The sequence below is a fragment of the Homarus americanus genome, unplaced genomic scaffold (assembly GCF_018991925.1).
Source record: "Homarus americanus isolate GMGI-L3 unplaced genomic scaffold, GMGI_Hamer_2.0 scaffold49667, whole genome shotgun sequence".
Classification (NCBI taxonomy): Eukaryota; Metazoa; Arthropoda; class Malacostraca; order Decapoda; family Nephropidae; genus Homarus; species Homarus americanus.
In genome coordinates this window covers 6,094,625-6,110,062 of record NW_024738608.1, presented here as the reverse complement: position 1 = coordinate 6,110,062, position 15,438 = coordinate 6,094,625, and the positions used below count along the sequence as shown (strand labels likewise).

At 51.0% G+C, this 15,438-nt stretch overlaps 1 protein-coding gene across 1 annotated transcript in view; it reads left to right on the top strand.

The window, feature by feature from the left end:
* Window positions 1-15,140, top strand: part of LOC121874177 (mucin-5AC-like) — a 97,495-nt gene extending 82,355 nt beyond the window's left edge. The window contains 8 exon segments of the mRNA XM_042378167.1: window positions 1,485-1,557; window positions 1,559-1,611; window positions 7,442-7,592; window positions 8,136-8,311; window positions 8,587-10,626; window positions 11,837-12,011; window positions 14,626-14,719; window positions 15,006-15,140. Coding sequence (XP_042234101.1) covers window positions 1,485-1,557; window positions 1,559-1,611; window positions 7,442-7,592; window positions 8,136-8,311; window positions 8,587-10,626; window positions 11,837-12,011; window positions 14,626-14,719; window positions 15,006-15,041 — 2,798 coding nt within the window. The 3' untranslated portion in view covers window positions 15,042-15,140.
* Window positions 15,141-15,438: the final 298 nt, after the last annotated feature.

Here is a 15,438-nt window from a genome sequence, read left to right as displayed (position 1 = left end):
TGAGGAAACGTTTGTGTATGTGTTTTGAGTTTTATTGATAGAAACGTTTTTATATAACTATTGGCATTTTTGTTGATGGTTAGAATGTGTTATTGAGAAACGTTTTGTAAACTTGGGAAACGTTGCCACATGATTGTTTCCCAACCACACCATCACACGTAGAGCCTCCAGCCTTGTCGTCACCACAGGTCACCACACCATGACCTTAATCACCATGACATTATTTTAAACCTTCGTACTGTTACTACTGTACCACACCATCACTATATGACCACCACCACACACCACCACACCACAAGTCACCACACACCACACCACAAGTCACCACACCACCACCACACCTCACACCATCACCGCCCCCCCCACCCCCCACACCATCACCACACCGTCAAACCACAGTCACCACACCCCCACACGCCCCCTCACACCATCACCACACCACTACCACTTTGTCGTCATGTATGGTACGTGTTGTGGTGCCAGGAGCCTCAGCTTTAAGGCTCCCAAGGGATGACCAAGGCTACACCAGATACTAATACTAGAAACAGATATATCTCCTGGTATGGTCCCTGACGCGGCCTGGAGGAGGAGGAAGAGAGGAGAAGAGAAGAGGAGGAGGAAGAAGGGGAGGAGGAGGAGGAGGTGGAGTCACTGGCCTGGACACCACAACTCATCCTCACACCTTCAAAGTCCATTCTCTTCATTACCACTCATCCCTCCCTCTCACTTCCCTCTCGCCACCAAAAATCATCTCTTCTCCCACTCCTTCTCCACTAATCTCTTCACGCTTCCCTCTCATCCACCACCACCCACTCACCCCTTTTAGCCCTCTCCCCACCACTCTTCCCCTCTCCTCAACACTTCTTCCCTCTCACCCTCTCCCCACCGTCACTCCCCAACCCAAAGTGAGGAGGGGAAAAGAGAGAAAAAGAGAGAGTAGTGGAAGTAAAAGGAAGGGGGGTGATGGGGTTAAAGGGAGGGAGGCGATGGGGAATGGGTTAATGGGGAAGGGGTGATAGTGAAGGGTAAAGGGAATGGGTAAAGGGAAGGGGTGAAGGGAAGGGGGAAATTTAAAGGTCGAAATAACGAAAAAAAACTTGGTGTTAATGATTAGCATAAAGTTTAGTGGAAATTAGCATAATGGAAGTTGTGAACGGGTCCAGGGTGAGATTAGGTTAGGGGTAGGTTAGGTTAGGGGTAGGTTAGGTTAGGTGAGAGTTAAATTTTTGTGTGTTGCTAGATTATATTGTGGTGTTGCAAGGTTATGAAATGTGTTGTAATGGTTAGGAATACATTTTTTTGTGTTTAAGGTTATGTGGTGTGTTGCACAGGTTATGTAGTGTGTTGCTAGGTTATGTGGTGTGTTACAAGGTTATGTAGTGTGTTGCTAGGTTATGTGGTGCAGTATTTACAAGGTTATGTGGTATGTTGCAATGTTTTCCCTCTATTACTATCATCACTAACTATACCATCCCGTGTTGCAGGGTTCACGCTGGACAAGGAGAGCCACACGCTGGGTCTGCTATGTAAAGATGTCACCCTGGTGGTGGCCTTTGACACGAAGGCGTATGTTGCAGTGGCAGGTCAAGATGACTTCGACGTTGGGTGAAGGTGAGTGATCCTGGACCGTCAGTTGTAGTGAAGATAAACTGTGTGTGTGAATGTTAGTGTTGTTGTTATTGTTATTATTATTTTTATTATTATTATTATTATTATTATTTTTGTAATTATTATTTTATTATTTTATTATTATTATTATTATTATTATTATTATTATTATTATTATTATTATTATTATTATTTTATTATTATCCTTATTATCTTACCGCCTTATTATCATTTTCGTTATTATCCATTTATCATAAGTTTTCCCCTAATTGTTCACCCATTCACCTCACTTTTCCTTAATTTTCCTCAGATTCGCACATAAACAAGGGCATTTTCCTCGCGTCCCCAGTACAGTCACTTCTTCCTCACCTCTCCCCTTGCTTACCCTTCCCTTACCCTTCCACCATCCCATTCCTCACCCTCCCCTTCCACTCATCCCCCCTCCCCTTCCACCCACCCCATTCCTCAATCTCCTCCATCACTGGGCCACTATTTCCCTGTGAATGTATAGAGTCTCTCTCTCTCTCTCTCTCTCTCTCTCACACAGTTAGTTTGGCAACACATATGTGCCGAGTGAACGAGGACATCCCTGGGGCTAATTACCCTGCCTTGTTATGCTCTAGTTTCTTACCTTATTTGGGCGTCGTGTTTTCTGCGGAAGTTAAGATTGTTGCTGCGTTGGCTGTGGGCAGTGTTGGGTGGTGCTGTGGGCGTTGCTGCGTTGGCTGTGGGCGTTGTTGGGTGTTTCTATGTGTGGGCAGTGTTGGGTGGTTCTGTGGGCGTCATGGCAGATGATGCTCATAAGTACAGTCATTAGTTGTCGTTAATGTCCTGTTGACTTAGATAATTACCGCTTGGTTCTGGATGGCAGGGATGTGCTAGTAGGGATGTGTTCTAGTAATCTTGGGGGCAGGGATGTGCTAGTAGGGATGTGTTCTAGTAATCTTGGAGGTAGGGATGTGCTAGTAGGGATGTGTTCTAGTAATCTTGGAGGTAGGACATGTGCTAGTAGGGATGTGGGGTTCTTAGTAATCTGGGGGGCAGGGATGTGCTTGTAGGGATGTGTTCTAGTAATCTTGGAGGCAGGGACAAAGTAGTAGGGGATGTGCTCCAGTAATCTGGAGGTAGGGATGCTAGTATGGATGTTCTAGTAATCTTGGGGACAGGATGTGTTCTAGTAATCTTGGGGGTAGGGATGTGTTCTAGTAACTGGGAGGTAGGGATGCTAGCGGATGTGTTCTAGTAATCTTGTGGGACAGGGATGTGTTCTAGTAATCTGGAGGCAGGTTGTGTTAGAGATGTGTTCTAGTAATCTGGAGGCAGGGATGTGCTGCTAGTAGAATATGTTCTCGTAATCTTGGGGACAGGACGGTTTCTATAATCTTGGAGGTAGATGCTAGTAGGGATGTGTTCTAGTAATCTTGGGGGCAGGGATGTGTTCTAGTAATCTTGGGGGCAGGGATGTGCTAGTAGGGATGTGTTCTAGTAATCTTGGAGGCAGGGATGTGCTACTAGGGATATGTTCTAGTAATCTTGGGGACAGGGATGTGCTAGTAGGGATGTGTTTAGTAATACCCGTGAGTTCTCGGAGGCAGGGATGTGCTAGTAGGGATGTGTTCTAGTAATCTTGGGAGCAGAGATGTGCCAGTAGAGTTGTGTAATATCCTTTGGTTCATGGAAGTAGGAATATGTTAAAGTAAAATTATACCAACGAGTGAAAAAAAAAACATATGGGAAGATTTTTTTTTTGGTGATCATTTCAGCCATATTTTTTTTTCAAACAGTGAATGAGAGAGACGGTCCATCCCGACTCAGAAACGCGACCAACGCATCAATGAAGCTTCGAATACACCAAGAAATGATGTTAGTTTAAGACAGAAGGTTTATCTGTTAGTGGTATGAAGGCTAGCTGTGTCTTAAGTGCCTCAACCACTCCGTCAAGTGTGTGGCGCCGCCTCAGATACTAGATCTCAGTAAAGTGCTTTGGGCTGTAAATTGTGGAGGGGAATAAGTATCGTCGCCCTTTAGTCTTTATTGCTGATAGCTAAACTGTTTCTTGTGTGTGTTGGGCGTGGGTGTTTGTGTGTGTGTGTGTGTGTGTGTATATATATGTGTGTGTGTGTGTGTGTGTGTGTGTGTGTGTGTGTGTGTGTGTGTGTGTGTGTGTGTGTGTGTGTGTGTTGGGCGTGGGTGTTTGTGTGTGTGTGTGTGTGTGTGTATATATATGTGTGTGTGTGTGTGTGTGTGTCAATTGTTTCTCATTATGTCCAGTCTCTCTCTCTCTCTCTCTCTTGTAATTTTAACTCGCTTGTTTACTTCAGAAACTCAAGCTAACTTAACCAAACAAGACTAAACTTTAACCTAACAAAATAAATAGACTTAACTTCACCTGAACCTAACTTAACCCAAACTTAGCCCAGACAAGATTATGAAACTTAACCCAATCTCATGTAAGTTAATACTCTACACACACACACACTCAACCTCCCCCCCTCCCACACACACACACACACACACACACACACACACACACACACACATGAATTTTACAACCGCTTCTCTCATTGTCTTAATTGTACTCAGTTTTATGTTAATTATCACACTAAATATAATGTTATTCACAGCACAACGGGAACAAATTAGGACCACACCACATGACTTGGGGCACGCCGTGACGTCATACCCGTCACTCCCTCATGCGTGTTGTGTTGTAATGCTCACTTACTTGTAACTGACGTATTTATATTTTTATTACTCGAGCTTGTTGTGTCGACCATAACTACCCAATTAGACATCAGCTTGCGTCTATTACTGGATACAAGATGGAGAGACAGACACTATGATTATAAGTGTGTATAGTGATTTAATGTTTTTTAGTTTAATCTTTTGGTTAATGAAAGTATTTATAGATGATTTTTAGAAGCCATAGAGGTCGTTTTGATTCGCAAGCCTCGTTGGAATAGTTAAGGGTAGGGGGTCACTGCTGTTCGTCCGTCCGTCCGTCCCTGATAAATGCTGCCCAGTACAGTATTCGTTCAGTAACTTATTGAATGAAATTTGATATATAGCTTCGTGTCGTGAACAGCTGAGTCACGTTTGATACATCAGCTATTTTTTCCCCCCAAGCATTATTTATTAAGAGTTATGACCCCCGCGTACTGGTGGGTCAAACAGCACCGTGTGTGTGTGTGTGTGTGTGTGTGTGTGTGTGTGTGTGTGTGTGTGTGTCGTAAGCAGGCCGTCTCGTACACAGGTCGTTTCATATACGGACTCAGGAATCGTTTGTTACGTCGTGCTGAGGAAGTCGTGGTCAGCCCCATGCAAAATAATGTCTTTTTTGGGACCATATTTCCGTATACTCTGGGAAGGTTGTTGTCCGTGGGAGGAGTAGAGGTGAGGGGAGTCTTTAGGGGTCCAGAAGAGGGGTAAGGGGGTCTTTAGGGGTCCAGTAGTGGGGTAAAGGGGATCTTTAGGGGTCCAGAAGTGGGGTAAGGGGTCTTTAGGGGTCCAGGAGTCGGGTAAGGTGGTCTTTAGGGGCACAGAAGTAAGATAAGGAGGTTTTTATGAGTCCAGGAGTGGGGTAAGGGACTCCTAGGGTGAAGTCTAAAGGTTGTGGTGTTGACGGCCACTGAGAGACACAGGAACGCTGGCTGTCTCACGTGTACCTTCATTTTTTGTGGTTCACTGACATGTTGTCCACATCACCAGCGTGTTAGTACAGCAGCAACGTTTAGTACAGAACAACATGTCCGTATACAGAACAACATGTCCGTATATAGAACAACATGTCAGTACAGAACAACATGTCAGCATAGAACAACATGTCCGTATACAGAACAACATGTCAGTACAGAACAACATGTCAGTACCACAATAATATCAGTATGTCAGCATAGAACAACATGTCCGTATACAGAACAACATGTCCCACACAACATGTATACAGAACAACATGTCAGCATACAACATGTCATACAGAACAACATGTCCGTATACAGAACAACATGTCCGTATATAGAACAACATGTCAGTACAGAACAACATGTCAGCATAGAACAACATGTCCGTATACAGAACAACATGTCAGTACAGAACAACATGTCAGTACAGAACAACATGTCAGCACAGTACAGCACAACACACACAATAAACAGCCTCACCGTGGCGGTCTAGCGGACTGTGACATCAACTTGTCTCTTAAATCTTGCCTGTACTGAGAGAGACAAGTGTATCTCCCTGACAGTGGTCGCGGTAGCAGCTGGCCAACACACTCTGTCTCTCATCTGCCGCTGTGTTAAGTGTCTCTTATGCTCAATATTACTCGCTATTATATGGTGTTTACATGAGGTTTTGTGGTCGGATGTTGTGGTCAAGCTTCCCGTGGGTGGCAGGAGTACCAGGCGAGCACTTCCTGGGTTCATCACCACCGCCTCCAGAGTTCCCAGCGTCTCGTGATGGACATTCTTGGGTGGAGTTGGGGATCGCCCGACCCACCAGTAGGGATATTTCTATCCGCGTGGCGAGTATTTCTGGTGCTATATGTGCTGGCATGGCCTTGTTAGGGCTGCTGTGTTGGATAAGAATTAAATAATAAGATTTTATAGCTTGAATGTTACGGAGAAAACAAACAGACAGACGAACAGCCGATATATTTATAAGACAACTTACCATTGTGATCCTCAGTTGTTTTGGGAGATGTGGAACACTCAGGTCACTCACCATCCTAACACGTGAACTAGACTGTACTAGTGTGAGGTGCCAACTGCCGCCCTCCAGGTATAGTGAACTTGACCAGACCTTCACCCACCAGCACAAAACAGCTGTAGGGGTGGTGATGGGGGGGGGGGGGTACTCGTCCCACCCTAAAGTTAGGCAACAGACACAGTGCCATGGGTACAGGCACTGACTGCCCTGCTCACATGATCCCGTCAGTAAGAATAAGCTACACTGGTTTATAGAGAACTATAATCAGCTTCCATGTTATGAAGACGTGAGCGGCAACATGTGTGGTGCAGACAGTCGCTATAAATAGTAGATGAGAGTTAGTAGTGGAGGAAGGAGCTGTAAATATATGGGACAGCAAATATAATTAAGGAGGGACCAGTAGAAATAAATACAGCTGGAAGATGGCTGGCGGGAAGCTGTTGGGAATACCAACATATTCCTCCCGGAAAAAGTTGTCCTATAAATATATTTTTATTGACAGTGATTCCTCGGCGCGTCACATAAATTGGTGAGCAAGTCCCATATCCCTAAAGAACTGTTTGTGTTAGTGGCTCCTTGTTAGAGGGGAGGAGGGGGGGGGGGTGCCTCTACCCTGCCTCCTTTAGGTACAAATTTCTTACTCCTACACCAGGCAAGGCCACTCGTACCCGAACCTGTGACCTGGTGAGTACAGATACAAGGTCACTCTCTGGTGCTGCATCACTGAGGTAGAGGGGTGAGTTAACAGTCATCACCCCTGGCCACCATCACAACCAAGGTTCCTCTTCTCAACTAATATAGATACAAAATAATCTTAGGAACGTCTTGAGAATCTGGTCGCTGTAATAGATGTTTAGGGCGCCATAACGGTGTCATTGGTGTTGGTCGTCGTGTGTGTTAACTGGCCCTCAGCACACACACCTTAGTCTTGACCCTCTAGTGGTGATGGATCATATACTTCAGTGGTGGTGGGTGTGGTGTTGTGATGGTAGTGTTGTATTTGAGGTACATCTACGTTGGCCAAGTGTATGTATGTATGTATGTATGTATGTTAAACCTAGTATGTCGATTTTACTCTCTCTCTCTCTCTCTCTCTCTCTCTCTCTCTCATGATCTATCACGCCTACAGAGCAACAGTTCCTGGTGCAGGTGCTACAGGTGCCGCCACGGTCGAGGGTGGCGGCGGGTCCTGCTCGGCTACACGTCAGGGACCACCGCTTCTGTCTCACCACCGGCACCCCACCGAGACTCCTGGCGGCTTGGTCCACACACGACCTCAGGTGAGCACAACCCCAGGTGAGCACGACCCCAGGTGAGTGCGACCCCAGCTGACACGGTTCCAGGTGAGCACGGTCCTAGGTGACACGGTTCCAGGTGTGTACGACCCCAGCTGACACGGTTCTAGGTGAGTACAACCCCAGCTGACACGGTTCCAAGTGAGTACGACCCAAGGCGACATAATTCCAAGTAAGCACGACCCCAGGTGAGCTGACACACGACCTCAGATAACACCGCGCCTCAGGTAAGCGCCACCAAATTGAAGCTCTTTAAGCACTGACACTTCTCCATTACAAAGCTTTAGTTGACTCCGTTAATACCGAGTGTGTGTTGTCTAGTGCTGAACAGTTGACTCTACACCTGACTTTATTAACGTAATATATCGTAGCCTTAACTAATCAACCTTCATCAAACCAAACATTATCTAGCGAACTCAAATCAATGTAACCAAATTTAATGTAACTAAACATAACTTAACTGTGCCTAACCTAGTCAATCTTAACCTAATCTAATCCAATCTTATTCTCTGGATTTCTGTGTTGCAGGCGGTACGGCGTGGTGGACGGGCGCGTGGTGTGGGAGGGCGGCACGCGGTGTGGGCGGTGGACGGGCGTTCACGTGGCGCTGTCCGACGCCCCCCACGCCGTCACCCACGCCATCGACCAGTCCGCCCGGGGGCTGTTGGCCCTTCCCAGGACCAGACCTCCATCCTCCTCCACAGGTAAGCCCCCCTCCCCCTGGCGTCCACTGAGCGTCGCCGCCATAGTCTCACCTCATTATGATAATGACTGACCTAAACAAATAGATTTTTTATTGTGACATTATACACCCTCGGGCAGTTCAGTGATTTATGACCGTTGTCGACGGCCTGTTTACATGTTATTGATACGTTGTTTGTATAGCTATTGGCGGCCTGTTCTTGTTTACCGAGTAAAGTACACCTCCCTGGTGCTGGCCGCGCGCCCCTACTGTAATGTGTTGTGTCCTCCGTCACAGGTTCGAGGGCAGAGAGCCGCACAGAGATGTCGTGGCTGCGGGAGGTAAGCGTGATGGACCTGAGTAGCGAAACGGTGTCCCTGGCAGCGTCGGAGGCCACAGCTACGGCCACCTCCCCGCGAGATACTCTGCCTGACCATAGCGACTCTCACTACACCGACGCCCACTCCGTCGCCTGGCCGCCCTGGAGCCGCCGTGCCTCCTGCCAGAGTCAATCCGTGGTGGGCTGCTCCACCGTCAGTAGCTCAGGCCCGCACATGTGTGGCCACGAGGGTGATGAGAACGCCTGGTGGGCATCCACGTGGGCGCGGGGGTCGTGGGAGGGCGTGGCTGCTCCCTCGCCCACACCAGAGTCCCTCTACGACCACCCGCGCCCTCTAGGTCATATTCACCACCCGGGTATGCAGCCGTGCTGCCTCACCCAACACCCGCCCCACCACCCTCACAACACCCCACAACAGCCCGACGGCGGCGGATTCAGCGTCAACAGCCCGCCCCGCGTGGCTCTCAACCCCCTGGACAACTACGATATCCCACCCCCGCCCAGGGTGCCACCCGCCGCCGCCCACTACGACACTCCACGACGTCTGGTTATGTGCGACAGCGGGACATCTCTGGCACAAGACTCCTCCTGCCAGCCAGGGGAGGCGGCCGACGGTGTGGTCCCAACGTCAGGCGTGTGGTGTGAGGGCGGCTTGGTGTCTGCCGCCCCCAGCTGTGGTCAGGTCCTTGGATGGGCGGGGTCGCTGGTGTGTGGGCGGAGAGAGGAAGGCGACGCTCCACCAGAACAACTGCGGGTGGACGGACACGGACGAATGCCCGTGGTGGATGCCAACACTGGCACTATCCTGCGACACCCTCCACCAACGCCGCCAAATAACAACCAGCCGCCCCAGGAAACTTCGGCGCTATATGCTGTTGTAAACAAGAGAAAGAAAACAGGCAAGCCTCGGGCACCCACTCCACCCCCCACACCCCCGCCCACTCCCCCACCTCGCCACCATGAATTTATCCCCACCTCTCACGCTAACTACGCCAACTTGGAGTTTGCTGCCAGTCTTGCTCTCTATGAGAACGTACGGGACGTTAAAAATGCCTCTAACTCCATACAGGCTGGTGCTCCTGTCAACACCCAACCCTCTTCCACAAACACGAGCGTCAGTCAGCCAGTCGTGTCCCATTCCTCCTCCACCACCCTCACCACCACCAGTGCGGCGCCGCCTGAGACCCAGGCGACCCCGCACCTCTCACCTACCTCGCCCGCCACACTAGAGTGCATCACAACATCTTCCACTGGTGGGTCGAGCTGTGACGGCGAGAACCACTACATGGCCATGACCCCCCGGCTGCCCTCCGACCCCCACTACCTCCCCATGGGGCCCACGCTGCCCTCTGCCACTCTCGTGCCTTGTGAAGCACCCACACAAGAGAAGAACGAGACCAAGACCACTCCTGTCAAGGACCGAAGTCGATCTTTGAGTATTACCGAGAACCGCTACGGTCGGTCACAATCGGTGGCACCCAGCCATCGCTACATGTCATTAGCGCCGCGACGCTCAACTTCGGCAGACTCCAGGCCGCGAGAAGCCTGGCCCTCGTCGCCAGCCACCACGCCCACGGCCACGCCCACTCGCCGACAAACTATCAACTCCTCCTTGCGCAGACGAGACAACCGTCTTAACTCTGAGGCTGCAACAGACAGTGGGTGTGACCTGCGGCACGACAGTGTCGAGGCGGACGGACCGACGGTCACCCCTGACCAGAGTGTGTGTACGGACGTGGAGGTCAGCCCACGCCCCGACGTGGTCACCACCACTGCCAGAGACCTGGTGGGGGAGGGAATATGCATCCTTCGGCGCTCGTCTTCAGTACCTGGCAAACCTGCGGCCAACAGAGACTCTGCCTCCAGCAGCGACTCCGGCGTGTGCGAATCCCCAAGAGCTGTGGATCGGTTGCTGACCTCCCACTGCCTGCACGCGTCCCTTCCTCGCTCCCGACGACCACACCAAGCTAACAACAACACTGCCACGACACACTCAGGTGAGTCCCAGTCTACCTATCAGAGATCACCTCACCTTCACTTCATTATGGTGTCATTAGATCACTGTGGTGTCATCAGTCATCATTGTAGTGTCACCAGCCGTCATTGTGGTGTCACCAGTCATCACTGTGGCCTATTAGGATTGGGACCTATTAGGATTGGAGCCAATACGGATTGGGGACTATAAGGACTGGGGCCTATCAGGATTGGGCCTGTTAGGACTGGGGCCTATCAGGATTGGGCCTATTAAGATTGGAGGCTTGGAGTCTCTTAGGAATGGGACCCATTAGACCAGCACACACACTCGTGTTTTCAGCATAAAGTCTCATCTTGGTTCTCTCGCTGGAGTTTTAGTCGATCATGTTCATCAGTTTTGATGCTGTACTTCTGGCAATTTTCTGCACAAAATCTCTTCCGTGGTTAGCATGCAAATTTAATCAGTACAAGTGTTGCAAATAATGGTTTTCGGCTGCGGGGGAGAGAATTTTTGCATACAAGTCAGCGGGAGGTTTGTGTTAGGGATTTTGCGAAGGTGATTTTAGTCAGAACTCAACTTGGTGTAGTGGTGGGGGAGGGGGGAAGGGGGTAGCTGCCTAAACGAGGACTTTTTCCCTTAACCAAAGTCCGTATTCTTAAAGGTTCTTAGTGAGATTTCCTTTTTAGAAATTTATGATGTCAGAACGAATCTTTAACTGGCACGCTTAAGGTTTCAGCACACAGAAGGTGGTTATTATGGCGCTGATATCGTACCGAGACTCTAAATTGGTTGGTTGTGGGAATCTTTGAGGATCATGACTTTGAGGTTTGTTATATTTACTGGCACTTTTACGGCTGTTTTAACTCCCCTTGTTACTTCACGGTGGAGGTGATTACTGTGTTGTATGATACAGACTGTGTCAAGCGTTAGTCATCCAGTACAGGTGTGTCTACAGGTGACAGTTTTAGGCTGGTGACTCGGTTATAGTTCACCAAATGTTGTAGATTTTATCTAAATTAACATATGTGGTAATGTGGCGTCACTATGATCATGGGTGTGAAGATGACCGTGGGCGTAAGCTGTGATCATGGGCGTGAAGATAACCGTGGGCGTAAGTTGTGATCATGGGAGTGAAGATGACCGTGGGTGTAAGCTGTGATCATGGGCGTGATTACGACTTCTGCCATCACTATGATCGCAAGTTTGACAGTGGCTGTGATTTCTTGTTGCAGGTGTGGCAGCGTCGTGCCAGGAGCTGGGCGGCGTGGGCGGTGTAGGCAGCGGTGGGGGCGGCAGCAGCAGCGGCAGCGGCGATGCCAAGTCCACCTCGTCTGGCGCCTCCGACATGAGTGACTACCTCGACACCCTCAGTCTGTCCTCCTCACACTCCTCCTCCGACCACGACAGGTGAGTGTGTCCACGACCTGTACACCACCACCCTCCCCTACCACTCGAGAGTGACCCTCCCCTACCACTCGAGAGTGACTCTTCGAGAGTGACCCTCCCCTACCACTGGAGAGGGACCCTCCCTTATCACCGGAGGGGGACCCTCCCCTATCACTCGAGAGGGACCCTCCCCTACCACTGAAGTGGGACCCTCCCCTACCACCAGAGTGGGACCCACCCCTATCACTGGAGTGGGACCCACCCCTACCACTGGAGTGGGACCCTCCCCTATCACTGAAGTGGGACTCTCCCCTACCACTGATGGGACCTCTCCCCCTACTGAGGGACCCTCCCCCACTACCACTGGAGTGGGACCCTCCCCTACCACTCAGTGGGACCTCCTACCACTCAGTGGGACCCTCCCCTACCACTGGGTGGGACCCTCCCCGCCTGGAGGGACCTCCCCCACCACTGGGTGGGACTTTCCCCTATCACTGGGGGACCCTCCTCTGTATCACTGAGTGGGGACTCTGTGCCACTGGAGGGGGACCCTCCTATCACTGGAGGGACTCTGTACCACTGGAGGGACCCTCCCCATCATTGAGGGGACTCTGTACCACTGGAAGGGACCCTCCCTATCACTGGAGGGGGACCCTCCTATCATTGGAGGGGACTCACTGGAGTGGGACCCTCCCTATCACTGGAGTGGGACCCTCCTGTCACTGGGTGGGCCCCCCTCCGACACTGGGTGGGACCCTCCTATCACTGTGGGACCTCCTACATGGAGGGACTCTCCCCTCTCACATGGAGGACCCTCCCTCACTGGAAGGGAGACTCTGTGCCACTGCCTTCCCCTATCACTGGAGGGGGACACCTCCCCTATCACTGGAGGGACTCTGTACCACTGGAGGGGACCTCCTCATCACTGGAGGGGGACTCTGTACCACTGGAGGGGGACCCTCCCCTATCACTGGAGGGGGACTCTGTACCACTGGAGGGGGACCCTCCCCTATCACTGGAGGGGGACTCTGTACCACTGGAGGGGGACCCTCCCCTACCACTGGAGGGGGACTCTGTACCACTGGAGGGGGACCCTCCCCTATCACTGGAGGGGGACGGGGGTCTTTGTTACCCTTGTACTGGAAGATGACAGAAGCTTCCCCCATGTCTCCCGAGGGCTGGTGGTGGTGGTAGTCGGTGTGGTGGTAGGAGTTATGGTGGTAGGGGTGGTAGTATTAGTAGTGGCACGGGTGGTGGTGGTAGGGGTGGTGGTAGTAGTTGTGGTGGTGGGGAGTATTAGATGTAGTAATGGTTATAGGAGGGGTGGTAGTAGAAGTTGGTAGTGTTAGTAGTTGTGGAAGGAGGTCCTCACGGGCTCCTTTTCAGCGGGAAGAGGGTGAGTGTGCTGGACCACCGCACCATTATAGTGAGGCCAGGCTGAGAGGACCCCCCCTCCCCTCCCCCCTCTTCTCCTCCTCTCCTCTCCCCTTCTCTTCCGGAAGCCGTGGAGGGAGAGGGAGAAAGTTTTAGGGGAGAAGGAAATGGATAAAAGGGAACTAAGGAACGGAGGGGAATTTTAGCTCTCTTCTCCTCTTCCTCTCCCCTTTCTCCTCTTTACCTCCTCTCATCCTTCTCCCCCTTCTCCTCCTCCTACTCCTCTCCTTCTCTCATCCTTTCCTCCTCTCTCCTCTCCTCTCTTCCTCCCCTTCTCTTTCTCTCCCTCTCCTGCTCCTCCTCTTCTCCCCTCCTCTCCCCCACCTGCTCTCTTCCCTCCCTCTCCTCCTCCTCCCTACCCTCCTCCCCCTCCCCCCTCCTCCTCCCTACCCCTCTCCTCCCTACCCCCTCCCTCCCTTTCTCCTACTCCTCTCTCCATCTCCTCCTCCTCTCCCCCTACTCCCTCTCCTCCTCCTCCCTACCCTCCTCCTCCCTACCCCTCCTCCCCCTACCCCTCTCCTCCTCCCTACCCCTCCTCCTCCCTACCCCTCCTCCCCTCCTCTCCCCTCTCATCCATCTCCTCCTCCCTCTCCCCCTCTCCCTCTCCTCCTACCTCTTCCTCCCCTGCTCCTCCTCCTCTCCTCTCCTCTCCTCCTCCTTCTCCCCCTTCTCCTCCTACTCCTTTCATCCGTCTCCTCCTCCTCTTCTCCTCCTCCTCTCTTCCTCTTTCTCCTCCTCTCCTCTCCCTCTTCCTACTCCTCTCCTTCTCCTCTCCTCTCTCCATTCCTCACTGTTTCTCTTTCAATAACTGTTGGAGAGATTGACAGAAAAAAAGAGGGATATATATTTTTTTTCTGCTCCTCCCCTCTTGTTTGCTCCTCCTCTTCCCTTTCTTTTCTCCTCTCTTCTCCTTTCTCTCATTTTCTCTTCCTTATTCTCCCTTCTCGTCTCCTTTCTCATTTCTCCTCTATTAAAGAGAGGAAGTAAAGAAACGAGGAAAAAGAGGAGAAGAAGGGAGGAAGAGAGGGAGGGTGATGATGGAGGAAGCGGTGGAGCAGAAGGGGGTGAAGAGAGAAGCGGGAGAAGAGAGGAAGAGGAGGAGGAGAGAAGGGAGAAACAGAAAGTAGGAAAAGGAAGTGAAAAGGAGGTAGAGTATGATGTACATGTCGGTATATTAACCTGTGTGTGTATGTGTGTACAGGTTGCTGGCTCGCTCCTCCGTGAACACACTGAGGCCTCGTTCTGGCAGGGAGTACACGAGGCTCGACCGTCACGGACTCTGCCAAGACACCAAGGTGAGTACTTTTACACCTCACACTTTAGTACGTGTCATTTACAAGTACATTCTTTACACTTTGCATATTAGTAATTCTCATTTACAACTGGACTCTTTTTCCATTCACGTTTGTACTCTTTTACACTCATGATACCGAAATTCGTCTCTTAGAGTACCAAAAGTTGTACTCATGATACCAGAAGTTGTTAATGTAACCAAGATTGAGTTACTGATACGGAAGACTTTTATACGAGACGTTTAATTCATAATCAGTTAAGTAAGAAGTCATCTTTCTATTGTTTCAGACACTGCCAGTACTGGGGGAGGCACCGCCACACTGAGCTGGTGATGACTTGGACCAGGAGCTCTCTGGGCCACGGTGCTGAACCAGGAGCTCTCTGGGCCACGGTGCTGAACCAGGAGCTCTCTGGGCCACGGTGCTGAACCAGGAGCTCTCTGGGCCACGGTGCTAGACCAGGAGCTCTCTGGGCCACAGTGCTGGACCAGGAGCTCTCTGGGCCACGGTGTTGGACCAGGAGCTCTCTGGGCCACGGTGTTAGACCAGGAGCTCTCTGGGCCACGGTGCTGGACCAGGAGCTCTCTGGGCCACGGTGCTAGACCAGGAGCTCTCTGCGCCACGGTGCTGGACCAGGAGCTCTCTGGGCCACTATGCTGGACCAGGAGCTCTCTGGGCCACGATGCTGGACCAGGAGCTCACTGGGTTACGGTGCTGGACCA